At 45.4% G+C, this 25,100-nt stretch overlaps 5 protein-coding genes across 17 annotated transcripts; all 5 read left to right on the forward strand.

Moving 5' to 3' along the window:
- On the forward strand, nucleotides 1-5,722 carry LOC101752569 (U-box domain-containing protein 70). 4 transcript variants are annotated; one of them, XM_022823357.1, is made up of 9 exons: nucleotides 1-1,045; nucleotides 1,234-1,417; nucleotides 1,628-1,680; nucleotides 2,153-2,274; nucleotides 2,360-2,464; nucleotides 3,183-3,288; nucleotides 3,706-4,275; nucleotides 4,399-5,172; nucleotides 5,262-5,722. In XM_022823357.1, the coding sequence occupies exons 2-9, from the start codon at nucleotides 1,261-1,263 to the stop codon at nucleotides 5,469-5,471; spliced, it is 2,097 nt and encodes a 698-aa protein (XP_022679092.1). In that variant the 5' UTR covers nucleotides 1-1,045; nucleotides 1,234-1,260; the 3' UTR covers nucleotides 5,472-5,722. The 4 variants fall into 4 exon arrangements, with proteins under 4 accessions (XP_022679092.1, XP_022679091.1, XP_004983748.1 ...); XM_022823356.1 differs by having other exon boundaries at nucleotides 2-335; nucleotides 718-1,417; XM_004983691.3 differs by having other exon boundaries at nucleotides 2-335; nucleotides 734-1,417.
- A 926-nt stretch (nucleotides 5,723-6,648) lies between these two features.
- LOC101753506 (pentatricopeptide repeat-containing protein At2g01860) lies at nucleotides 6,649-9,497 on the forward strand. Of its 6 annotated transcripts, none has more exons than XM_022822975.1 (3): nucleotides 6,649-7,201; nucleotides 7,301-7,438; nucleotides 7,695-9,497. In XM_022822975.1, exon 3 carries the CDS (start codon nucleotides 7,775-7,777, stop codon nucleotides 9,221-9,223), a length of 1,449 nt encoding a protein of 482 aa, XP_022678710.1. In that variant the 5' UTR covers nucleotides 6,649-7,201; nucleotides 7,301-7,438; nucleotides 7,695-7,774; the 3' UTR covers nucleotides 9,224-9,497. The 6 variants fall into 6 exon arrangements, with proteins under 6 accessions (XP_022678710.1, XP_004983751.1, XP_004983752.1 ...); XM_004983694.3 differs by having other exon boundaries at nucleotides 7,713-9,497; XM_004983695.3 differs by having other exon boundaries at nucleotides 7,718-9,497.
- A 199-nt stretch (nucleotides 9,498-9,696) lies between these two features.
- LOC101754721 (protein trichome birefringence-like 12) lies at nucleotides 9,697-13,678 on the forward strand. 3 transcript variants are annotated; one of them, XM_022822977.1, is made up of 5 exons: nucleotides 9,697-10,455; nucleotides 10,711-10,748; nucleotides 11,374-11,514; nucleotides 12,680-12,929; nucleotides 13,020-13,678. In XM_022822977.1, the coding sequence occupies exons 1-5, from the start codon at nucleotides 9,928-9,930 to the stop codon at nucleotides 13,305-13,307; spliced, it is 1,245 nt and encodes a 414-aa protein (XP_022678712.1). In that variant the 5' UTR covers nucleotides 9,697-9,927; the 3' UTR covers nucleotides 13,308-13,678. The 3 variants fall into 3 exon arrangements, with proteins under 3 accessions (XP_022678712.1, XP_004983754.1, XP_022678713.1); XM_004983697.3 differs by lacking the exon at nucleotides 10,711-10,748 and having other exon boundaries at nucleotides 9,697-10,451; XM_022822978.1 differs by lacking the exon at nucleotides 10,711-10,748 and having other exon boundaries at nucleotides 9,916-10,455.
- A 1,685-nt stretch (nucleotides 13,679-15,363) lies between these two features.
- On the forward strand, nucleotides 15,364-22,709 carry LOC101755130 (tetratricopeptide repeat protein SKI3). Of its 3 annotated transcripts, XM_004983698.3 has the most exons (22): nucleotides 15,364-15,507; nucleotides 15,588-15,668; nucleotides 15,764-15,997; nucleotides 16,108-16,230; nucleotides 17,035-17,118; nucleotides 17,241-17,291; nucleotides 17,385-17,477; nucleotides 17,616-17,756; nucleotides 17,851-17,931; nucleotides 18,031-18,278; nucleotides 18,377-18,548; nucleotides 18,619-18,740; nucleotides 18,836-18,893; nucleotides 19,004-19,069; nucleotides 19,346-19,564; nucleotides 19,719-19,770; nucleotides 19,908-20,281; nucleotides 20,355-20,449; nucleotides 20,545-20,784; nucleotides 20,866-21,512; nucleotides 21,919-22,122; nucleotides 22,238-22,709. In XM_004983698.3, exons 1-22 carry the CDS (start codon nucleotides 15,496-15,498, stop codon nucleotides 22,423-22,425), a joined length of 3,585 nt encoding a protein of 1,194 aa, XP_004983755.1. In that variant the 5' UTR covers nucleotides 15,364-15,495; the 3' UTR covers nucleotides 22,426-22,709. The 3 variants fall into 3 exon arrangements, with proteins under 3 accessions (XP_004983755.1, XP_004983756.1, XP_022678912.1); XM_004983699.1 differs by lacking the exons at nucleotides 15,364-15,507; nucleotides 15,588-15,668 and having other exon boundaries at nucleotides 15,878-15,997; nucleotides 17,030-17,118; XM_022823177.1 differs by lacking the exons at nucleotides 15,364-15,507; nucleotides 15,588-15,668; nucleotides 15,764-15,997; nucleotides 16,108-16,230; nucleotides 17,035-17,118 and having other exon boundaries at nucleotides 17,239-17,291; nucleotides 17,372-17,477.
- Nucleotides 22,710-23,322: 613 nt separating this feature from the next.
- On the forward strand, nucleotides 23,323-24,362 carry LOC101755812. The gene has a single exon (XM_004983700.4). It carries the CDS (start codon nucleotides 23,429-23,431, stop codon nucleotides 24,266-24,268), a length of 840 nt encoding a protein of 279 aa, XP_004983757.1. The 5' UTR covers nucleotides 23,323-23,428; the 3' UTR covers nucleotides 24,269-24,362.
- Nucleotides 24,363-25,100: the final 738 nt, after the last annotated feature.

The following is a 25,100-nucleotide window of genomic DNA, read 5'->3' on the forward strand; positions in this document are numbered from 1 at the left end:
ACACGCCTCGTGGGCCTCGTGGCGAGCCGTTGCGCTGCGACCGGGCACCCCCGCCGGCCGCCGCTCACCGGAGCGGCGGAGCGCCACATTTGCGATGGCTTCCCCAGTTCCCCCTCGCGCCGCTGCAGTGGAGCACTGGAGCCTTCCTGCCGAGGATGATGGGCCCGTGGCCTCGCCATTGCGCTCGCGCATCCACTCCCATGGCCCACCGTCAGCCACGCTCGGGAACCGACGGTACGGGGCTCTGGCCTGCAGCCTGCTGCGCTGTGATGTGAACCTGTGGAGTCCGTATCCACATCGGACCATAAGTACTGAGCTTGCCTGAACTCAGAGAGGTATTCCCTCATTTCTTCCCAGTCATTTCGTATTGGTGAGTCACTAGCGGTGTTTCCCAGTTGTTCAATCATGGCTAGATTCGAACCTAGTTCGTCGATCGTCACGATTAATTTTCGCCTTACCATTCATTGAATGCATCCAGTAGTTTTTTTAATCTTCTGCGATGAAGATCTGTTTTTTTTTTTGCAAGATGTTATGCTAGCTTTGCTAAGGTAGGTAGTCGTCTTCTGGCTCTTGTAGATAGCTGGAGGTGAATGTGTAATGCCTTTACGTTCCTGCATTATAATCGAATTAGATGACATTTCTGAATTCTTTAGATGACATTTCTGTCTTTTGCTTTGACTGTTTACTGTTGGGTTTATTTTATCGCACCCTATTCAGCTCCTTTACTTTACAGTAATGGGGAGAAAAAAGGCAATGGTTTCACTAGGGAATACTGTGGAAGGCAAATGTAAGTGGAGTTCTTCCAGTACTATCGATGTAGCACGAACTGCCTGTCATATTCACAGGGGAAAAAAAACTGATATACATCCATCATTCATTCATTCTGTTGGACTTACTGACATCTGAATGGGTCTTCAGAAGACTTGGGGTACCTTCTATGCAGGCAGTCGACTAGCCTAGTCAACAGAGCTCCTCCATGTAAATCAGGAAAGAAAATTCAACAGATATTTCTTGAAATGAAGTGACAGTCAGCAGAATACTTGTGGTAAGCTATTGAGACAAAGGATGCTTCAAATCATGCACATTAGACTGTTCAAACTCTCTCTCTCTGCCACAGGAAGCATTAACCTATCTCATTTTGCCTTGTCAAACGGGCAATTCTTTCTATATATATCAGTCATCCGAAAAGGAAACTGGTTGATACCATACCATATCTCTCTGGTCCATCTCCAGGGCCTTAGCACTTTATCAGTTGCACGCATGATGCTTAGGCAGAAGAGCCTTTTTAGAGACAAGGTGTTCGTTGCAATTCCTGAGGAGCCAAGGGATGCCAAGTCTATACTATCTTGGGTTATGGACCATACATCTGATGGCGCAGAGATCATCATCATCCACATAGTAACTGCACCAAACTTTGGTTAGTTATGTGCAGTGACTTGCTCAGAATTTGACAGCGTCTTGTGCAAAATATGTACTTGTTTCTTGCCAATTTTCCATGGTCTATTGTTGTTGGCCTGCTGTGATATTTTTGGCCTCAACTATTATTTATTGTTGCTAAGTGTTTTTAGTGTACTATTATCTGTAGTAAAGTCTATTTGTCTTACCTGATCCTTTTGTTGTACTAAAGAAAGCCAGCAGCAAATTGTGGACAGCTACCTGAATCAGTGCTCAAGGAAAAAGGTGCAAGATATTACTTTTGTATTTGTTTAATTGTACTGTAAAAGCTTATGTGGAAAGGTGCATTACACAGTCCAATCTCATGGACAGTACTCATGATATATATTATGTGAAAAAAAATGAAGGAAAAAAAGAATGAAGTACCTAGTAACTCTAGGCTTTGATTTAATTGTCATATACTGATCGAATGTAAATACACAGCTTTACATTGACTAAATAGCTAAACATACAAATTAGAAATAATAGGCAGTAGCTACCAAATCAAGTATGAACTTGGGTGTGATTGAATCCCGCATTTTGATATGTTGAAATTTATTCTTATCTGAGCTCATCCAGAAAACACATGCATCTTGATGACTAAAAGTAAGTACCAATGTACAATTTAAGTACTAATCTGTGTAAAGAGCACACACATAGAGCAATAACCACAGTTTCTGTTTAACAGCAAGTAAATTCTCTTTTCTGCCCTGGTCAGGTTAGAGCTGAGAAACGGGTGTTTCTATTCAACAAGATCGATGAAGGCCTTATTCATCTGATAAAAATATATGGGGTCACTGAACTTGTTATGGGTGCAGCTGCAGATAGACATTACAGGAGGTTTCTCTCTGTTACTATTAAAAACTATTATGACACATAATCAGAGTTGATCTTGAAGAAGATATGGTTTGTTTGTGCTGTCCAGGAAAATGAAAGCACCAGAGTCTCAGACAGCAATGAGCGTGATGCAACAAGCTCAGTCACACTGCAATATATGGTTTATTTGCAAGGGAAAGCTAGTATTTTTCAGGTAGGATTGAGTTACCTGCTGTCCCCTTCAGCAATTCTAGCTTCAGTTCTCTTGTGTTGATCTATACAACTTTGTGCTGCTATTTCACATAACTAAGAAAATCATCATAAAAGTCTTGGTAATCTGAAATTTGAATTTCGCATTGTATAGACAACTATATAGCTGAAACTTCCGTTTGTTAACTAAAAACTTCCCCTACTCCATTTGACTCTGTATCATTTATTTGGAATATCCTAGCCCAAAATCCAAATATTTATTGGACAAAAAGTTGCGATTTAGTACCCTAACCGTTGCTATCAACTGAGTCTTCACTGCAATGCTGTACATACTTCACAACAAAAGGATGACAAGTTTTTGATAACCTAGACTCTAGACCACGACAAACTGATCATATGACATAATTCATGGCTAAACGAATATGTTTACAGCTAGCATGTGATTTGTGTATTTCTGAATAGGTTAAGGTATGCTTTTATTTCCGTATTTACTGCTATCATGTTAAGAGTAGTTGTTCATCTTATCATTGAGCTGGCAGTTGCCACTTACTCTAATAGGTGATTAGCAGCTTGTTGCTTACTATTATCTGTATTTTATTGAGTAACATCTCTATTATTTATTTCTCAGTTGAATAATTGTTAGAAGTTTATTGAAGCTTGAGCAAATCTTTGATTTCACTAGCATGTTTTTTACTTCACTTAAGTGGATGGAATTTTTCCAGGGAAGCAAATTGCTGCCTACTGACCAAGTCAAAATCAGCGCGGCCATCTTGTGGTGTTGGAAACCCAAAGATGGATCTCCAAAGTTTTCTTCAACCTAATTTAGAGGTATTAACATTTTCTGGCATAATCCATATGCATTACTTTTCTATATTGAATATTTCTATGCTCAAGTCTTTTTTTGTTCGGGAGAGGTTATTACTAAAATATTAGTTTTAAAAGGGCTAAAATAAATAAAAATTCCCAGTTGTTTAGTGTTCACACAAGATGAATGCGCTATATCTTCTGAACTCCAGACATACCAGATAACGTGGATGCTCTGGAACACACTGATAAATTTCAAGAACTACAGCAATGTGGTCTTGGCTTACAACTTATGAGAAGGAACTACTTCTGCTGATAGAAAAAGGACTTCATGGGTGTTGCATATTTTTTTTCACACATGATTTAGTTTAAATTGGATCACAGTACGTGTCCTGAACTTTGACAAAGTTTTCTACCAACAATTTCTAATTATATTCGCAGGCTAAAAGATTGGAATATATGTATATTAAGGAAATGAAATTAAGAAAGGAAACAGAGGAAGAACTCTCTCAGCAAATGGAAGAAACAGAATCTCTGAAGCAAGCAACTTTAATGCTCCAAAATGAGCTTGATTGGTACAGATACCAATGGAAGGAGAATGCCAGTGCACTGCAAGAGGCAAACCAGCAGAAGTGTCTTCTGGAACACCAGATATCAGAGTCAGACTCTATCGCCAGCTATTTAGGAGAGAGCATGAGAGTGTCTGATCCTCTCGTCCAGTCACTAAAGTTGGCGTACAGTAAAGTGAAGCGGGAGCGAGATGATGCGGTTAAAAAGGCAAGGGACATGCATATGGAGAAAGAGCTCACAGCACCTTGTGCCTATGGAGTAATGAACTCTGAATTCTCCTTGCTGGAGTTGGAGCAGGCTACCCAGGTCTTCAGCCGTTCACTTAACATTGGTCGAGGTGGATTTGGATCTGTCTATAAAGGTTTTCTTCGCGGCACTACAGTAGCTATAAAGATACTAGATACTGAAAGCTTGCATGCCCAGTCACAGTTTCAGCAAGAGGTAAAATGCTTCTTTTGCTATCTTATATAGGTAATTACATATACAACATTGCATTGGCAGTTTGGCACAACATGGCGTAAGAGTAAATCCAACAAGTTTTGTCATTCTAATTTATTTTTGCAGGTAGTGATACTCAGTAGAGTGAGGCATCCACATCTAGTCACCCTTATTGGAGCCTGTCCTGAAGCTTCTGCCCTTGTTTACGAGTTCTTGCCAAATGGAAGCCTAGAAGATCGTCTGAACTGTGTTGACAACACCCTGCCACTCACTTGGCAGGTGCGCATCCGAATCATCAGGGAGGTTTGCTCTGCACTGATTTTCCTTCACAAGCACAAGCCTCATCCTGTTGTGCATGGGGACCTCAAGCCAGGCAACATCCTCCTGGATGCAAACTTACTGAGTAAGGTCAGCGACTTTGGGATCTCCCGTCTTTTGCTGGAGTCCAGTGTCACTGGCAGCGACGCGCACTTCACCTCCCAGCCTATGGGGACACCGGCATACATGGACCCAGAGTTCTTTGGCACAGGGGAACTTACTCCACAGTCTGACACTTATTCCTTTGGTGTTACCATCCTGCGGCTCTTGACCGGAATGGCGCCTCTACGCCTCATAAGGGTGGTGCAGGGGGCACTGAACGATGATGACCTGCATTCTGTGTTGGATCACTCAGCAGGTGAGTGGCCTCTGGTGCAGGCGGAGCAGCTCGCAAGAATCGGGCTGCAGTGCTCGGAGCTCAGCAGGCAGAAACGCCCTGATCTTCAACGCGACGTGTGGAGGGTGATTGGACCTATCATAAAGGAAGATCATGTACCTTTGTCACAATCTTTTCGATCCATGTTCAGTGAAAGCAGTAGAACTGTTGCCATGCCATCCTATTTCCTTTGCCCAATATCTCAGGTGATACATTCTAAAACTGTAAGGTGTCTCTCTTCTTTTGGTGTTACCCGACATCAGATAGCTAAGTTTCTGCTATTGGCTGTCTTCAGGTTCTCATGAGAGATCCTCAGGTGGCAGCGGATGGCTTCACCTACGAAGCTGATGCTCTTAGACGTTGGCTGGATAGTGGGCATGACACATCCCCAATGACAAACAAAACTCTTTCAAACAGTGACACCATCCCGAATCACTCGATGCGTTCAGCCATCCAAGAATACCTCCGGCAGAACAAGATGCAAGAGCTATTTGCGCTGGGATAGCAGCAGGCCACTTTTGGAGTTCGTTTTTTATGGGTGACATTTTTAGAGTTTTCAGGTGTGCCAACTAATACGCCTAACGTAAGCACATATTTGAAAGATAAGGTATTCATTTGAGTTGAGGAATTGTAAATGCAAAAAAAGAAAAAAGAAAATCCCTTTTATGATGTGTACATGACCTATATGGATTCAGTGGTATAATTTGTTCATGATTTTCCCATAAGGAGTGGCGTGGAAAAATGCACTTCATTTTCCAAGCACAATTGGACGGTGTTTTTCCTTTGGGGCCTCCCAGTTGACTGAAATCTAGGAGCTGTTGTTCAGTCTATCATTGTTCATCGGTGGAGGTTTTAGCTTTCACCAGTTCACCATGGGTTCTAGGCTCAGAAGGAGATCCCTCGGCGCAGGCAGACTTTGGAGAAGGTGGAGCCGGGAGCGTCGGAGCTCTGTCAGCTGAGGTTGTAGAGGGCCGCCGCTCCGGTGTACGATTCTTGGGCGACGGCCAACTCACGGTTGCAGAGCACCTAGAGAAAAACTCCAAAAGCAGACGACCAGGCTTTTCTGGATTTCGTAGCTAGTCAGAAGACTATCTATATGTCCAAAGAAATGCACGTGCACGGTACACCTTTAGCTTGTCATTGAAATAAAATTGATGGAAAATTTGTAATCAAAGACCAAAAGCGCAGTAATACTTCATTCATCAAGGATCAGGCGTCATTGCCTTGTACAGATTAAGATCAAAGTAACTACGTAGTACTTCGCCTTGTACAGATTAGGATCAGGAGTACTCCCTCCATTTCAAAATGCAGGTTATTTTAGATACATAGTAATCGACTTATATTTTGAAACGGGGTGAGTAGTATATACTAACCAGCTGATAACCTATTAACCATGAACGGGAGGGTGCAGGTAACGTTTAAAGAACATCAAATAACGCATGTAACTTTCGAGAGCAACATGGCAAAAGTGAGCTTAAGCAATCAACTACTGTCGTAGTAACAATAACCAGTGGTTTAGGGTCTTTCAAAAAATAATAACCAGTGCTTTAGACTTCAAATTGTGAAGGAATGAAAACTAATATTGCCATGGGCTGCTGTAATAGCCCATATTCTCAAGCAGCCCACAAGCTCATATGGCCTGGCCCAGAAGAAGAGAGACCTCCCACCACCCTCCTAATCCTCTGGCGTTGGCGGTTCCATTCCATCGACGGCGGGTGGTCGAGCAGCTCCGGTAAGGCTTGTGTCGACTTGAAGTCATTGTGCGGGGAGGACGAGGGAGTGCCGGCGTCGGCCGCCGGTCGGCCGCCGCGCAGAGCATCACTGTGCCACGGAGATACGCTTCCGTTCCCAGTTTCTCTTAACTTGCTCAATCGGTGGTCCAGTTTGGCCAGGGGCGGATCCAAGCCATGCCTGTCCATTTGTGAGCAGCCGCTCCCTCTTCCCCCGGCTGCCGCGACATGGCAGCAACTCACAGGCCTGACGAAAGACGAAGCTGCTGACCCGGAGAGTATCAGACAGTCTTCCGCGGACCTGTAGTGGCCTGGTCCGCCGCGGTTTCGAGCGCAGCACCGCAGCCCATCTACTCCCTCGTCCCCACGGCGTGCCACCAAGGCGGCGGAGTGGAAAAGGCCGCTCCGTCTCTACGAGATTCCGGAGGAGCAGGGAGCCGGAAGAAGCACCGTGCCTCCAAGGGCAAGCTACTGAGGCTAGCCAGATGGGGGAAAGGGGGGAAAGGTTAGTAGATTGGAATTGGGTAAATGCTGTAGAACAGAACGTGTTGTGTGGTTTCTGACTACAAATCGTGGCTTAATGATTTGATGATGCTCTACACAGAGGGGGAGATGTTTAAAGGACTTGATGAGGAGGGAATTATGAAGCACTTTCAAGCCATCAAAAGTAGGAGAATGAATTTACCTTCTCGATGCAGCTATAGGGCTTAAGTGGTATGCTCAATTACCCCCAAAAAAATTGGTATGCTCAATGTTTTGAATGTTCAGAATTGTTTTTCAATTTTTGATCACTTAATTATGATGTTCAAACTCCATCTTACGTTTATTCTCTATATTCTATTTTCATCCTGTTGTTTTGTGTACACTTTGTTATTGCATTATACATAGGTTTGCCGTAGGTTGGGTTTAATCATAAATCCGCTACGGTTTGGGATATGAAGGATTACCAACCAATTTACTTGTGTAGTAATCTTATGGCTCCTCTATTTCTTGATTAGGTTATCCTTCTTTTACAGTGCAGGATTCAGTATTCAAGGCTCAGTTTTCCCCCAAGATAACTGGGTTTTCATCTGATCCGATGCCCCAAGTGAAGGCTACCCCTGCGCTGATGAGCAGGCTGCTCCCCGCACCCGCATTGGTGAAGCTCAGAGCCTGTGGACTCTACAGTCATGGCCATTTCCCCTCAACGTCTCGTATTTCTTGCTCATCAGAGTTATCAGATAGAGGTTCTGCCAAGGAGGTTGAGGCGTTCGAGTACAGTGGTGAGACATGTGCCAAGAATGCAGCTGATGGGGATGAAGGAGAGTATTTAGGATGGAGCAAAGAAGAGATTGATGCCATTTCCGCACTTTTCGATCGGCCAATGCGTCAGAAGCCCCTGAAGCCACCAAACCCTGCGAAGCAGCGGGCGCTCCCATTGCCACTACCGCACAAGACGAGGCTGCCTGTTGCTCCGGCGCCCAAGCAGCACGTCCGGCTTGCCACAAGAGTGGCACTGTCGTCTCGTGCTTCCTTCAGCGACCAGGTGCGCAAGAACCCGGAGTTCCTACTCGGGATTGCTCGGGAGATTGCCGCGATTCCTCCAGAGCACGGTGTCTCCACGGTGCTCGACCGGTGGGCAAGGTTCCTCCGAAAAGGCTCCTTGTCGCTGACCATCCGTGAGCTCGGGCATATGGGACTCCCCGAGCGCGCGCTGCAGACATTGTGCTGGGCTCAGAGGCAGAAAGCTGTGCCATTGTTCCCTGACGACAGGGTTCTTGCTTCCACCATCGAAGTTTTGGCGCGCTTTGGCCAGCTTAAAGTGGAGTCTGCATTGGAGCAATGCGTCCCCACGGCAAGCCGTGCCATTCTGGAAGCCATGTCAAGTGGGTTCATCAGGGCAGGGAAAGTAGACCTTACACGCAAACTCCTGGAACTTGCAAGGATCAATAACAGGACGCTGCACCCAAGCATCTATGTGAAGCTGATGCTGGAAGCCATCCGGACTCCTGAAGGCTATGGGCTTGCCATGGCATTGGTTGATGAGCTTGGTGAGAGGTCAGATTTGGAGCTTCGCCCGCAGGACTGCACGTCTGTCATGAAAGTCTGCATAAAACTCCGGCGGTACACGGCCGTGGAGAGCCTTTTTAGCTGGTTCAGGGAATCTGGTGGGAGCCCCACTGTGGTTATGTACACAACGGTGATCCACAGCCGCTGCCGTGATGGAATGCACCGCGAGGCCCTGTCCCTGGCATGGGAAATGGAACAGGCCGGTTGTCTGCTTGACCTGCCAGCCTACCGGGTCATTGTCAAGCTGTGTGTGGCATTGCGTGACCCAGAGAGGGCTCTCCGGTACTTGTTGAGGATGGAGGAGGCTGGGTTTGTTCCAACCAGCGACATGTACAACGGTCTGATCGAAGGTTATGCGGCGGAGGGGAGGCTGGCCAGGTGCCGGCAGCTGATCAGAGAGTCCGAGTCAGCCGGTGTGAAACTGGACAGGAGGCTGCTCTCACGCTTGTCTGAAACTGGAAATGCCCTTTCTTCTTGACTCTCTTGTGGGGTGTTGTGTTGGCATCTCACAAGCAGAGAACCAGAACACCACACTTCTGTGTAATTGCTCTTTTTGTAAACCATGTTTTGAGATGATTTATCATCTGTACAATCTTTGTAGTAATAGTATATTTGGTGATTGCCCTGCAGTGGGTTGAATCTGAATCTGTGGATGCACATGCTTGCAAGTAGCTTTTGCAGCAGAGCTGCTTGTGAAGTTAGCGAGAACAGATATCTGTCTACTATATTTAGCTTATTTGTCGCTCTAAGAAGGAAAGGAGCGTGTTATTCTGCCCCCCTTATTCTTCAGTAATGGATGATTTCATGACAACGATGAACTTATGACTGTAATGTGCTTAAGCTGAAATCCTGAAACTTCTAATGCATGCTTGCAAGTTATTTCTTCTGACCTGACAATGAACAATTATCCATCTCTTGATAGTTTTCAATCGATACAAGTTCTGAACTTCTGATGCTGCAGCTTCAAGATTTGCGCAGTGCTGAACTTGTGTCGTTTGATGACAGGAGATCGCTCAATGTTGCATTTGTGTTCATCCTTTAACCCGGAGAAGTCTACAAAGCATCAGTTCTTTACGCGGCAGAAAGCCAAAACAGGGACAACGGCAAGAATACCTGAATACGGTTTAGATCCAAGAGGAGGAAGAAGGTGGTGTCTGCGCGTTGTCAACGGAGGCGGGCACAATGCCGCGCCTGCGCCTCCCTCTGGTCCTCCTCCTCCCCATAGCCCTCACCGTCCTCCTCCTCCTCTCCACGTCTTCCCCACGCCCACGTCCGCCCGCGCTGCAGCCGCTCCCCTGCGGCGCCGCGCTCTCCGATGCGGCCGACGGCCGGTGGGTGCCGACCCCGTCCCCGGCGCCGCCACCGCTCTACTCCCCGTCCTGCCCCTTCCACCGCAACGCCTGGAACTGCCTCCGCAACGGCCGCCCCAAGCTCGCAGCGCTCTCCTGGGCACCCACCCGCTGCGGCGGCGCCGTCGTCCCGAGAATCGACGCCGCGGGGTTCCTGGCCGCGGCCAGGGGCCGACGGGTCGGGCTCGTGGGGGACTCCCTGTCTGAGAACCTCGTTGTCGCGTTGCTCTGTGCGCTCCGCTCGGCGGACGACGGCGCGCGCAAGTGGAAGCGGCGAGGCGCGTGGCGCGGAGGGTACTTCCCCAGGGAGGACGTCGTCGTCGCCTACCACCGCGCTGTCCTGCTCGCCAAGTACACGTCAGTGAGTGCTCTCTGCTGCTGATGGCTGTTGCTTTCCCGGTTTATTCAGTTTTCAACATAGTTAAAAGAACACTCTTCTTGATGAGATTGCTATAAATTGGCACCTAGATAAGAGATGGGAGCATACGAATGTGAGTAAGAGGAAGGTTGAAAATTTGAGGTCATTTATCTACGTTTGCAATAGTGGTATTATTTATCTACCATGCAGTAGTAATTATATTTGAGATGAGGTATTTCATTTTGCTTGGCTTGGTAGGATACAAACATGCAACTGAGGAGAGTTCTGAGAATCAGGTACAATTAAAATGGTAAGATTGCAATGTGGTGTAATTACTTGAGGGTGTGATGCTAGGAGTTGGTGGTATTCCGGAGAAAGTTCTTAAGATGATAAATAGGAATTTGGATCAGTTGCTCTTGTCATTAGCCTGGATGATCTTTTCTTGGCTTCAGGATATTTGATGTGTAAGGGACTGAACTCCTATGGTAATTTTGTTCCCTTGAAGAAACTAGGATGATATGTGGCAAATGTTGTTCTATGCTTCATGGTCAGTGTCTATAGCGGTGTCAGCTCTGTAGTATTATCTGCTGAATTTTAACTAATTATGCTATTGCTGTGATGTACATTTTATGTTGCAGTGTATGAAAATTGACATGTTTAAGTGCACTTTGTTGCATAAAGAATAACTTTGTCCATTGCATGGTTGGATGACTTAATTAGGATTAGATATACTGTAACATCCAACAAGGCACAGGATATTACTTATCTGCTGCATAAAGTTCGAATTTGTTAAACCTCCACCCGGCCATTTGTACTTCTTGGCCTGTTTTTTTTCTTTTTGAGAAAAAACAGGATTGTACTTTTGTAAGCTTCATATAATAAAATCATGAAGCTCACTTGGTGGTAACTGATGATACAAAGGCGGCAGCCTGTGGAGAAGTCCAAAGAACTTCAGAAGGATGGAATAAAAGGAACTTACAGAGTGGATGTTGATATCCCTGCTGATGATTGGGTAAATGTCACCAAGTTCTATGATGTGCTAATTTTCAACACCGGACACTGGTGAGTTTGTCGTTCCTAAACCTTAAGTTTTTCTTTTGCGTACTAGTAAAGTGAAAAGACCGTTTCTTATTTAGTTGGAGGCGATGGGATTGTTCAAATGTTTCTTACAGTAGTAAAGGTACTGGCCCTCAGCTTCACATTGAGGTCATGTTAGTCATAAAAGGTTCTTTCTTGAATAAGAGCAACCTTCAGTTACCTTGACTTGCTAATGCCAGTTTTCTTGAAGGATAAGTTTGGTCATGAATAATACTACTTCATCATTACTATTATTTTAGAGAAACGATACCCTGCTCTTATAGAAAGCACGCAACTACACAAGTTGTCTTACAACCGAGTTTGCTGGGGTTTCCAACTTACAAAAGAGATCAAGCAGCAATGAAGCTGAGCAAAAGCCAGCGCAACAGGCGAACCACTACTGGCCTAACACAGCCACACCAAACACTAGCCATGCTAGCTGAATGACTATCTACATAATATCTTCTTGCAGATCTTCCCTTGCTAGGTTCTGGAACTCTTCCAGCCATCTTCCCACTTGGGTAACTTGTTCCTCGATTTCCGCCACTCAGCAGCTCTCAACAGCACACCCCACTTCTGCCAAAAAGATAGGACTTTGTACATCACTTCAGTCAGTGAACACGGAAAAACTTTTTCTATGGCTATTTTTTGCTTGTGATCCAGAGGGACCAAACTACTATGAATAAGAAAAGTTCAGGTCCTAAACGTTGCCCCCAATGAGAACCAATGTTCATAGAAGTTATGCCTGCTAGATGGCACTTTGTCTTGCTCTAGTGCTTCCTTGAAGCTGGCCCCAATGAATCTGGCCATGGCACACTGGAAAAAAGACACGATCTACGTTTTCAGGAGCTCCACAAAGAATGCAATTTTTATATCCTTTCCATTTTTTTTATTTTTCAAGGCAACCCAAGTTTGAAGTTTGTTCTTATATGCAACAATAGGAAAACTTTCAGTTTAAGCAGCATTTTATTCTTCCAGAGCCTTTTTACTCTCTTGCTGACAACACCTCTGAAAGTCATCATTCTGTATATTGATCTCAATGTGTATTACCCAGATTTCTCCCACACCCATGAAGGTTTATCTTCTTCATCGTTTAGGCATAACTTCATCATTATTGTTCCTGTTGGAATGATTTACACGTTTCTCCCAGGTGGGATACATATAAATTCCCAAAAGAGACTCCCCTGGTTTTCTACAAAGGAGGAAAGCCAATGGAGCCTCCACTTGGCATGCAAGACGGACTGAAAGTAGTCCTGAATAGTATGGCCTCTTACATTGAAAGGGAGGTTCCCAGGAAAACCCTGAAGTTGTGGCGCACACAATCACCTAGGCACTTCTATGGAGGCGAGTGGGATCACAATGGCAGCTGTGTATCTGATAGACTCCTTGAAGATCATGAGGTGCAATTTTGATGGTCAATCAAACTGTTTCAAAGGTTATGCATTTCAAAATTGTGAATTGCTTATTGTTTTATACAAAACCTTGTGCAGCTTGACTCTTGGTTTGATCCTCGGTTTGGGGGAGTGAACAAAGAGGCGAGAATGGTGAATTCAGCAATCGAGGAAGCCCTAGCTGGCACAGACATTCAGTTGCTCAACCTGACTTACATGAGCGAGTTCCGTGCTGATGCCCATCCAGCTATCTGGCTGGGCAAGAAGGATGCGGTGGCCGTCTATGGACAGGACTGCATGCATTGGTGCCTGCCTGGTGTGCCAGACACATGGGTCGACATCTTGGCTGCACAGATCTTGCATTACTTGAAGCAGGAAAAAGGCTGATTGCCTTACTGAAGTTAGAGTCCTTGTTAACTTTTTTCTAATGAAGGAAGCTTTATTTCAATATGAATGGAGTAGTTCCTGTTGGATCAGCAGAGTAGATCCTGAACAACGAGGATTACGATGTCTCAAAGAAGGGAAATGTCCCGCAGGTGTCATTGTCTCCTGATCGTGGATCAAGGTTATTCGCTATTAGGCTGGCATCACATCATCCCCTTGTAGGTCACCTCCACCTACCACACAGGAGGACCCAGGCCGGATTCAACCATTGGAAGGCCCCGAACGGCTAGTAAATGTTCTGTGTTGTAAATTGATAACCTAATGTTTGACAAGTACGTTTTCCATAATGGCCAGTGATATTTTTTTTGTCTCAATTATTATTTTCTTGTTGCTTAGTGTTATTGGCGCATTTTCTGTAGTAAAATATCACCATATTACCTGATCGTTTCTTTTGCTTAAGAAAGCAGGTAGCAAATTTTGGATAGCTACCTGGACAAATATCTCAAGGAAAAAGGTGCAATGTATTACTTTGTAACATTATAATTCTCTATTTTGTAAAAAGCGTTGTTGCTGTTATTCTGTAAGGCTACTCCCAAAGTCCCAAGGTATGATACTTTGCACAATTTTCATTTCAAAATTTCTCCCCGATGCACAGTATCATCTGCAGGGACCCACATATCATTCTTTTTATTATGTTTTTTTACCTGTCTTCTCCTTGCCATAATCCACTTTAACTTCGTCTTTTTGAAATGTTCAAAACAAAAACTGAAGGGCGCAAAAACAAAGGGCATAGTAACTGTAGGTTAGGCATATCTTTAATGTTGTCATGTACTGATCGAAACTGTAAATAGCACAGTTTTAAATTGACAAACCTACAAAATGGAAGTAATAAGCATTATCTACCACTACTGCCGATTACATTAAAAAGAAAATGAAATCTGAACCGGGCAAACAGCAGTGCAACAAGATCCAATGGGCCGACCAACAACCGCAAGACTAGCAAACCCAAGCAGCAGTGAATAAAAAACTACGAAACGAAGATCACAAATGCTCCCACACATATCTTGTCTCTCTATTATCTAAGAAACTACCACTCAACCTCATCGATCTGACTGGCGCCACCACTCCCACACTCCAGGGGTACTAAGCCACAGCTTAATTCCGCTTGAGGTCATTCACAAAAGTCAACGAACCACACAACACACTGTCACTCAATCTCCTCCTGCAGCAGCTCGATAACACCATCTCCGACCAAGTTGATCAGGGCGTTATCTATTTCCTCGACGGCTTCATCATCAAGGTTGAAGAGGGCTGTGAGCGCTGCCATCACCCCAGCCGGTATAGGGCCATTGAACGTGGCCAAGAACTCTTGTAAGGCCGCTTCGATTGGGTCAAGTTCGTCACAGAGAAGGTCCAATTTGTGACAAAAATTTTGTTGCGCTCATTGTATGATTGGCATCTACTACTACTGGGTAATGCATGAATCCCATGTTTTAAAACCTTCATAGTCATAGTCAGAATCACATGTGTGAACCAATCGAACCCAATCAGCACGTTCTTTGGCATGAGTCCATCCTAGTGAGGCGAGGCAAAGGCGAGCGTGTGCGCTCCACCTCCAACAACAGCAATACTGAACTTTTCTTTTTTCTCTTCGTCTTATGAGAGGGCTTTTGAGATTTATGTAGGGGATTGAAAAAGTAAAAAAGTAACTACGTATTCCCTTCATCCCAAATTACTATTTGTTTTGGTTTTTTCTACATACATAGCTTTTGATACTAAAGGAAAACCCCAACCAGAAACACTGTAATGATCTTAATCTCAATGTTAAATTCTTGCTTTGGTTTGAGCTCACGAAGAAAAAAAAAGATCTGATTCTCATTATGATTTTTGAAATTAACTTCAATTGAGATTGACATAATTATAAACTTGCTTCTTAAAAATGTTCATATTTTATATAAATATATGTATTGCAATTTATATATTCATGACTATGTTTATGCCTTGTGCAGTTATGCCATCTTCTATTTTACCTTCCCAGATTTGTTCGTGTTCCATGCCTGTGTGGTGCCGAGCCAATTTCTTCTCATCCCAAGGGCTAAACTGTAAAAATTCGCCACTTCCGGACTCCCCCCTTCCCCCACACTCCGGTTTACCGTCGCCGTCTCTCCGACCGGGCCACCTCATCGGCGACATGCCGGAAACTGTACTCTACTCTATCGTTCTCGGATTCTCCCTCTCCTCTCACCTCGCCTCTTACTAACCCTGTCTTCACCCCCGTCGCAGGTGGCGGAGGCCAACCTCCGCAGGCAACTGGAGCAAACCCTCGCCGCCGACCCCTCCAGCCCGCTCCACCACTACAACCTTGTGGGCTTCGTTCTCCATTGCATAAATCTTGCTGTGTATGTGCCCGCGCTTCTCCGTTGCGCCTAATCACCCGTTGGTTGGTTCTGTGCGTGCAGGGCGTCTTCCTATGGGGCCGCGCGGAGGCGGAGCAGGAGGGCGATGGGGACGAGGCGCGGCGGCTCCGCGCGGCGGCGGCGGAGCATTTTCTCGCCGCAGCCAAGCTGAACCCCAACGATGGCGTCCCCTTCCGCTTCCTTGGCCACCACTACGCTCGTGGCGGCGACACGCAGCGAGCGGCCAAGTGCTACCAGCGCGCAGTGGCGCTCAACCCTGACGATGCCGAGGCTGGGGTGTGTGTGGGGGGAATGCTAAATACTCAGTATGCCTTGAATGTGTTCGTCCGTTTGCTTGTGATGGGATTCTCATGAGTTCCCCCCTTTATTTTTGGGGTATGGTGCAGGAGGCGCTCTGTGACTTGCTAGATGTAGAGGGGAAGGAGAGCTTGGAGCTTGCTGTGTGCAATGAGGCAGCTGGCAAGTCACCTCGCGCATTCTGGGCCTTTGGGAGGCTTGGCTACTTGCAGGTGAATTGTATGACAATTTACTTGAATGACTGTTACTTGAAGTAAGCATGCCAATAGTATGCGTCATTAAAGAGGTCCCGACTAGGTGGTATGTTTATGAATCTTAAGGCTTCATTTTGGATTGAGTCCGAATCCCACCATTCCAAAACCATTCAAGCTCTGCCCAAAGAGATTGGTTAAGGTGCACTCCGGCTCGCAATAATCAGTTACATTGACGGTGGTTATGTAGAAACTGATGAAAACCGTTGAAATTCAACTGAATCTAGCCCCTTCAGTACTTAACCATAGCAATTTCTTCAATTCCTCGATGATGTTTCCTGCAATTCATGCAGATAGGGTGTGTTCACATCCCATCCACCATGGCATTGATATGACCACCCCACAATACCTTTACTCAAATGCTAGTGGATATTAATTGAATTATGTGCCTATGATTTCGAGTTATCTGAGGGAGGAAAGTGAGATTGTGCAGGATAACAGGAGGCAGTTGATCAATTGCTATCAGTATATCTTTATTGAGTTAAACTCTTAATCATGCTGTTTTTGAAAATTTTTACGGGTCTAGGCTAGCAGCAATCTCTCTTAGGATATTCAATTTGTTGCATCCACCTTTGATTTTCTTTAAAATGCCCAAAAGGTTTTTCCTCCTCTCTGCAGCAAGGAGCTACTTCGTGCTCCATCATACAGATAGTTTTTTTTTTTGTTAATATTGTTATTGTGATTTGCTTTTTTAGACGTAGGATTTGCTTGTATCTGTGATAAGGCATAAGTAAGATGTATTGACATGAGTTGGTGAAAGGTTAGGTTCATCAGAGGAAATGGTCAGATGCCATACAAAGCCTTCAGCATGCAATACGAGGTTACCCAACATGTGCAGATTTATGGGAGGTGGGTGTTGTTTTCCTCTATCAGTTTCCTCTTGTCAAAATTTCTTACATCCAATTGGTGTGTGGTGTGTTTTCAAGTTATCATTTATTGAATTATAAAACACCCCGTATTTATGGCAACAGGCACTTGGTCTGGCATACCACCGTTTGGGCATGTTCACTGCAGCAGTAAAGGTTTGCTGTTTTGAGTTTTGACCATCATTAATAAGTGTTGCAGTGTGCTGTATTGAGCCTTCTGAATATGCTTAATTCAGTTTTTGCCGGCAGTCATATGGACGAGCTATTGAACTTGATAGTTCCAGGGTCTTTGTGTTGATAGAAAGTGGAAACATCCAGCTAATGCTTGGCTATTTCAGAAAGGTAGGAAGTTTTGTGTCTGCTTTTTTATATGGCTATCGTTCTGCTGGTGTACATCATTTTATCAGCAAATGCTATAACACTATCCTTTCAAAATCCATGCATCCTAATACTAATTTCATGCAAAATACACAACACCAGGGAGTTGAACAGTTTCGTTCTGCTTTGGAAATGGCTCCACACAATCATTCGGCATACTTTGGACTTGCTTCTGCATTGCTTGCATGGGCAAGGAATTGTGTAACTACTGGGGCCTTTGGCTGGGCTGCTAGCCTGTTGAAGGTAATTCAATGTGATACTCGGTTTTTTAAAATAGTACTCCTATTAAGTAGACCACAGCTGTAGAGTTTCATCATATACTTTTTTTTTATTACAGGAAGCATCTGAAGCTGCCAAAAATTGTGCTTCATTGACTGGAAACCTTTCATGTGTTTGGAAATTGCATGGAGATGTTCAGGTACTTGACTTTTCATCATTAACTCATCGTTTAAGTTAGCTTGGCATCTCATATTCTGAATAATTTATTCTTTCATATACCTTGCCTGCTTTGTGTCAGCTCGCACTTGCAAGATGCTTTCCATGGGAGGATGGGAAGATCAAAAGGGGTGTGGATGTGCAGATGTTCAAAGATTCTGTTCAGGAGTGGAGAAATGCATGTTTGTCAGCGGCAAATGGTGCAAAACTCTCATATCAACGGGCTTTGCATCTTACACCCTGGGAAGCTAATGTTCACAATGATACTGCTGTATGTCTTGATCTAATTTATTCCATGGATGGCAATAACAGACACAACCCAAATTTTTGGTAAACTTCTTTGTTGCACAGGCTAATACCATAGTACTTTACAGCTGGTCTTATAAGAGCTGTCTGATACTATTGTATTTTTCTTATATGTGCAACAGGGAGCTGTCAGAGAAAATGTCACTTGGTGCCTTGATACTGGAACCAGTTAATAAGGATTTCTGGGTTACATTGGGTTCAATGTCACATGATCTGGCTTTGAAGCAGCATTCTTTTATCAGGGCACTTCATCTTGATATGTCTCTGTCTGAAGCTTGGGCATACCTTGGAAAGGTACTGCTGTTAAAGCAACAGCTGATTGATTATGCTACTTGCAGTGGGTAACTAATAGTTTGACGTTCAGATTTACAGGCAAGCAGGTGATAAGCAATTGGCAAAGGAAGCATTTGATCGAGCTCGAAGCATTGATCCTTCATTGGCCTTGCCGTGGGCTGGAATGTCGGCGGAAAACTATCACCAATCTGGGTACCTCTCTCCCTTCATTTTATTAAAAGATTTTATACTGCGATCTGCATAATTATTTACTCAAGCTGAATTTTCTATTTGATGTAATTTTAAAGGGGCGGTACAGTAAATGAATCTTTTGAAAGCTGCTTGAGGGCTGCGCAGATCCTACCTGTAAGTACAGTTTAATCTTGCCAATTTCTTCACTTTTCAGCAAATAGATTTTCTGGTTTTCTCCCCTTAAAGCTAGTCTTTGATTTCATTCTTTTATGTTATTGCACCAGCTGCCAGAGTTCCAGATCGGCCTTGGAACAATTGCTGCCCGTACTGGTAATCTTCTTTCACCTCAGGTATGCATCCAACTTTATCTTGTGCTTTGAAGCTTCCAAACTAAATACTGGGCATCTCATGCTTGAAACAAAATTCTGCTTTTGGCAACAATTAGTTCATCTCAGTGGCAGTTCCTACTTGATCTTCATTCTTAAATCTACATTATTTAAACTGTTGACACTACGAGCTACATGTTGATTCACTAAGTTATGTGATACCTTAGTGGCGTTTGGGTACTTATTGAACCACACTATGGTTTACATACCAATTTCTTTATGCCTGGTGCCATTATGTAGGTGTTGATGGGTGTAAGGCAGGCTGTTCGTCGAGCACCGCATTACCCAGAGTCTCACAATATAAATGGCTTGGTTTCTGAAGTGCGATCAGATTTTCAGTCTGCAATCAGATTTTACCATCAAGCAAGATTTGCTTTAGGCATGATGTACAATTCCAAGTCAGACAATAAATATGCTCTTGCTGATGTTTCAGTGAACCTTGCCCGGTCATTATACAAGGTAAGTGTGCTACACTGTTTCTTTCACATCTGGTTTGATGAAGTTAAACATACCAAGGAGCTAAAACCATGGTGTTTAGTCTGGTAGTTCTGAATGCTGATTGATTGGGTATGCTTGCTGTCCATATGCACTCTAACCATAGCACTAACTGTAGGCCGGTCTTGCAACTGATGCAGTGCGGGAGTGTGAAGAGTTGAGATCTCAAGGTATCGCTTTTCCAACTGATGCACTCTAACCATCCCTAATTTCTCTGAGTTGGCCTTGCAGCATGAACAATAGAACCTTTTAAGATATTTTCGTGGTATGGAATGTATAAACTAACAAGTAGTCCCAAATTTTCTAGGACTGCTGAGCATGGATGGATTACAGATATATGCTCTTGCACTGTGGAAAACTGGACGAAGTGAGGAAGCTCTTTCTGTATCTAGAAACTTAGCTGAAAATTTATCAGGCATGAAGCCGGAGAGTGCAACTGAGGCTTTGGGATTCATATGCACATTGACATATGCAATTTCTGGGAAGGACACTGCAGCTGCTGTCATTCACAAGCTTCCTGGCCAACTCAATTATAGCTCGCAGTTGAAATTTATTATTTCTGCATTGGATGCTTTGCATCCAAACAAGCGTTTCCAGTTGCCTCAGTTGAGCATGCCTCCTAGGCTTACATCCTATGAAGTGATGAGTGAAGTCCACTCGAATATTGCTCTTGGGAAGGCGGTAGGGATCCCAAAATCAGTTTATTTTGGATATATGCTATGCATACTAATATTAATAAAAAAATTCCTTGTAGATTGGAGGGGAATTGGACAAGCCTTTGAGGGTTGATGCTAGTTTGTCTTACCTAAAAAAGGTCCTGCACATGTATCCCAACTGCAGTTTAGTGAGGTAATGTTCTTCTTGGAATGGTCATATCAGATGTTGAAAAAGGTACTGAAATTGATCTTTGAGTCAACTATTGCTCTCTTTGTTACATGCTGCAGAAACCAACTTGGATCTCTGCTCCTGTGGAGTGGAGATTGGATGGCTTCTCATAAAGCTGTAAGGGTTACTTCTCTGACACATGGTCACACATCCAGTATGGGCCTAAGATCTGCACATCAGATTCAAGCATGTGCAATGGTTTGTTGCTATGCTACCTGCACCTCTTACCCAAAGTTCTCCTTCCCAACATGTGAACACCAGTACTTAAGTGAACATGATGAAATACACCACCTGCAAAGGTACATCTTCTACTTGCTACATTGATGAGAAGTTACGTCTTTGGTAGGCAAGCTAATCGTGTATTTTTTCTCTCTCTTAAGGTTGGTTCATCGTGAACCATGGAACCAAGATGCACGCTACCTGCTTGTCCTTGCTATTTTCCAGAAGGCACGTGAAGAGAAGTACCCCAAACATATCTGTATCATTCTGAAGAGGCTCATTTTGCAAGTGCTATCCAACATTAGCAATTCACGTGAGAACAAAGTTGTGCAGCATGAGGTGTTCTTGCTTCTTCTTTTATCTTCAGAAATCTGTTTGCAATATTTAGACTATGAGAATTGCATTGGTCAAGCTAAAGAAGCTCTAAGAATGACTGCCTCTAGCTGTGTTGATACTTTCTTTGCACACTTGCAACTGTGTCGGGCCTATGCAGTGCAAGGGGATCTTTTGAACTCCAGGAATGAGTACATGAACTGCTTGAAAAACCATACGAATATTGAGATGGGTTGGGTAATTCTGAAGCACCTTGAATCTGCATGTTCATTGGAGGCCTCTTCTGATGAAATAGATATAAATCTTCGTGAGTGCATTAAAAGGAATGGCAGTGACCCATCGAAATGGATGTCTCTTTTCAATCTAGTCTGTGCTCAGTGCTTTGTATGGGACGAAAACTTTGCAAGTGCTGAAAAAGCTCTTGCTCAGGCATGCGCTGAAGGAGATCCCGATAGCTGCATCTTATTCTTCAATGGTAAGTTACTTTCTTCTCATATAGCTCATTTTAATCATCACTGGTTCTCCAATACCCCTTGTTTATCATATGCAGTTTAACTGTGAACTTGATTGTGTTGTCTAGCTTGTTATCTAGTCAACATGCTTTACCTGGCGATTTGTGCACCGCCCATTGACTGGTACAAACTGTTAGGTTATGCTGATTATGAATAAGGAAAAAAAACATTGTGCTTATTGTTACATTTCTTGATAATCAATTCTGAAATCGAATGGACCCAATCTGTAGGGATGTGAAGTTCACTGTTCTAAATTTTCTTATGTTTCCAGTATGGTTGATGCTAGTCCAGAGTATGGCCTTAGTAATTGCTGGGTAATTCCGTTTTATGTTTTTTGATTTTGTACTGAATGAAACATTGCCATGATAGGTGCAACATGTATGGAAATTGCCCGGAGGTTTGCAGCTCCTCAATTTATATCCCGTGCATCTTCCAGCCTCAGAAAGGCCCAGCAGAAATCACATGCTTCGTTACCTCTGGTGTCACTTCTACTGGCACAAGCCGAGGGCAGCCTTGGCTCCAAAACCAAGTGGGAGAAGAACCTTCGCCTGGAATGGTTCTCATGGCCCCCAGGTATGAAACTGAAGCAGGCTTCAGACGCAAGAACACTCCTGGGTTTCCAGACACCTGTTCGGTTTCTGGCATGTGATCCCATTTGCTTAAAGGATTTCTTTTCGTTGTTGCGCAGAACTGCGGCCTGCGGAGGTGTACTTCCAAATGCACCTGCTGGCGAGGCAGTCGGCCGCTGCCGCTTTCCAGCAGAACCAGCTGGTGGAGACGATGCAGAACCCCGAGAGCTGGCTTCTTCGGGCGATTCACCTGAACCCGTCCTGCTCCCGGTACTGGAAGGCTCTGATGCAGCTTATGGACGCGTAACCTTTCGTCTCTGAAGTGTTTTGTTCCTTCACATTCGAGCCGCCGGCGTGTTGTTGTAAGATGTAGCCCCTAGATTGGCTGGGATTGATGCCGACCAGTGTGCGACTTGCATGTCGTAAATGCATGCTGCTTTGGGTTCGTTAGCAGTAGTACTATCTTGTCTTTCGATCGTATACTACTGGAGAGCTTGTAGGATCGGACTGTTGTTTTGTTTTTCCAGTGCTGTAACCTACATTTTGCGGGAGCATTGTTTCGAAATGGATACCTCTCGTTTTCAGACTCAACACGCTGCACCGTTTAGCATTTTGCTTATGTGGTAGGAAAAGTCATACGGGGATAATGCTTTATGTTAGTTATATTATTTTTATGTTTTGAAGACGTGTGTGGTTTGAGACGCTCTTACCGTCTTACGAGCTGTAAACTGCGCGCTTCCATGAAAAAGCCCATGGACTTGCCCGGGACTCAAAGCCCAGGCCAATTAGACCCAGTTCAGACAGAAACCTATGCGAACTCCTTGTTTCTTTATTTTTAAGCACTTTGTCTAGAAGCAAGGAAGAACCTGCCGAGCCCAACCACAGCAGAACACGCCGAGTACACGTAGCCCTCATCCCTTGTTCCTGTCGGTCCGGCGGAGTGGGAGCTGAGCTGACCATGACTTGCCTGAGCAGCTCGCTAAAAAACAAGTGTAACCAATCCAAAAGGACGTGCCCACGTCACGCCATCGCCGTTCGGCTCTCGCCGCGCTGTTGCGCTGTCCGGTAAAATAATCCAACGCAAATCCCGTGCCAGCCCACGCGGCACGCAGCCGCTTGCCGTGGCACCGCCGCGCGCCACGCGTCCTCCGCTCCCGCGCCGTCTTAACTCTCCCGAGCCCCAATCGCATCTCCCCTGCTCGCCACCGCTTGGACTTTCAGCATCCAGCCAAACTCGCGCGCGCGCCGCACGACGCAGAAGGATCACCGCGCTCTCTCGCCGGCCGCCTTGCTCGCTCGCACACTAGGCCATGTCAGGCGGCGTCGGCCCGACGGCGGGGGGCGGCATCACGCTGCCGTCCATGGGCGCGCCACCGCCGCCGCTGCACCCAACGCCCACCTCCCCGACGGCGCGGCCGCACCACCACTACTACCTCTTCTCCATCAAGCAGCTCAACACGCTGGGCGCCGCCGCCGTGCTCGCCTTCTCCACCACGGTCCCGCTCTCGGAGATCGCCTTCGCGGTGCTTCTCCTCCCATACCTTCTCATCCTCGCCCGGGTCGCCTTCCCGCAGCGCCCCGGCAAGCCCAACCCAGCCGCGCCCGTCTTCCCGGGCCTCGCCGGCCGGCTCCGCCTCGCCGTGCACACCGCGGTTGGGTTCCTCGTCGGCGCCGCGCTCCCGGCGCTTTACATCCTCGATGGACTTCGGGCCGGGGACACAGCCGGCGTCGCCGCGGCCGCCCCGCACGCGTTCCTCCTCTCCGCGCAGGTGTTCACCGAGGGCATCGTGGCGGCATGGCCGGGGACCTTCTCGCTCCCCGTCAGGGCGGCGGTGCCCGTGATGCACAGCGCGCGCAGGATGTTTGCCGCATCCGAGTGGCTGCGGGAAGAGCTGCAGGAGCGCGACGAGCTCGGACGCGGCCCGCCCGTGGCGCCGCGGCGGGTGGTGGCCGGCAGGGCGCTCGCGGCAGCCAATCTGGTCTTCTGGGGCTTCAACCTGTTCGCCTTCCTGCTGCCGTTCTACCTGCCCAAGGCGCTCCGGAGGTACTACCTCGGCACCGACCGTGAGGATGATGGTGAGGATCGCTCACGCGTGAACGAGAAGCAGCAGAAGCAGCTGCAGGAGGGTGAAGGGAAGAAGGACTCGTAGATCAGGATTTGCTGGACATGTTTGCGACTTGAGCTTGTGCATGTCACGTCTGTATGTGCCTTCATCAATCAACGCTAGTTCTTTGTTTTCCTCATGCTTGATGTTACCAGAACGCTTGCAGATCGTCTTCTACTACGATCAAATATTCGGGGAAGTGATTCATTGAATTGTATAAGAATCAATTCTTCAAGTTGTGTGGAAATGGGAAGAGTTCTCGATCGAAGTTTTGGAAGGGAAAAACCAAGTGGTCCCCAACTGTCATTCGCTTCAAAAGTTTGTGGCCCAACTACACCAGTATTTGTCTCTGATATCTGGAAATCGGCAAGAAAGATAAATCGGTTTCAGCGTTTCATGGTTTGGTCCTCCCTCCGTGGTACCTTCTCTCAAGCAAATAAGGCCCCGTTTGCAAATAAGGCCCCGTTTGGATTTGGGGTGATTCTCAGAATCTAGAAGCTGCAATCTGAGAAGCCTCGGGGCAGCTTTTGAGTTAGTGAGTTAGGGGTGCAGGAGTTAGGGGTGGTTGGATCTTTAGTCTTGACTGCAATTCATATCACATCGAATATTCATAGAATATTTGAAGGTTAATTAGGAGGAGCTAATTATAAAATTAATTACACAGATGTGGGCTAATATAAGCTAATTATAAAACTAATTAGATGGAGGTTAATTCACGATACGAATCTATTAAACCTAATTAATCCATCATTAGCACATGTTACCGTAATCAAATCATGGACTAACTAGGCTTAATAAATTCGTCGCACAAATTAGTCTTCATCTATGCAATTAATTTGTCTCACAAATTAGTCTCCATCTATGCAATTAATTTTGT

This window comes from Setaria italica, chromosome IX, assembly GCF_000263155.2.
Source record: "Setaria italica strain Yugu1 chromosome IX, Setaria_italica_v2.0, whole genome shotgun sequence".
Classification (NCBI taxonomy): Eukaryota; Viridiplantae; Streptophyta; class Magnoliopsida; order Poales; family Poaceae; genus Setaria; species Setaria italica.

Coding starts and splice junctions, on each gene's coding strand:
- LOC101755812 (XM_004983700.4), top strand. CDS start 23,429: ATGTCAGGCGGCGTCGGCCCGACGGCGGGGGGCGGCATCACGCTGCCG.
- LOC101755130 (XM_004983698.3), top strand. Junction 18,741..18,835: donor GAAAACTATCACCAATCTGG/GTACCTCTCTCC, acceptor GTAATTTTAAAG/GGGCGGTACAGTAAATGAAT. Junction 21,513..21,918: donor CTGCATCTTATTCTTCAATG/GTAAGTTACTTT, acceptor TTGCCATGATAG/GTGCAACATGTATGGAAATT.
- LOC101753506 (XM_022822975.1), top strand. CDS start 7,775: ATGCCCCAAGTGAAGGCTACCCCTGCGCTGATGAGCAGGCTGCTCCCC.
- LOC101752569 (XM_004983690.3), top strand. CDS start 1,066: ATGCTTCAAATCATGCACATTAGACTGTTCAAACTCTCTCTCTCTGCC. Junction 1,681..2,152: donor ATCAGTGCTCAAGGAAAAAG/GTGCAAGATATT, acceptor TGCCCTGGTCAG/GTTAGAGCTGAGAAACGGGT. Junction 2,275..2,359: donor GCAGATAGACATTACAGGAG/GTTTCTCTCTGT, acceptor TGTGCTGTCCAG/GAAAATGAAAGCACCAGAGT.
- LOC101754721 (XM_022822977.1), top strand. CDS start 9,928: ATGCCGCGCCTGCGCCTCCCTCTGGTCCTCCTCCTCCCCATAGCCCTC. Junction 10,456..10,710: donor TGCTCGCCAAGTACACGTCA/GTGAGTGCTCTC, acceptor TTGGCTTGGTAG/GATACAAACATGCAACTGAG. Junction 12,930..13,019: donor GACTCCTTGAAGATCATGAG/GTGCAATTTTGA, acceptor AACCTTGTGCAG/CTTGACTCTTGGTTTGATCC.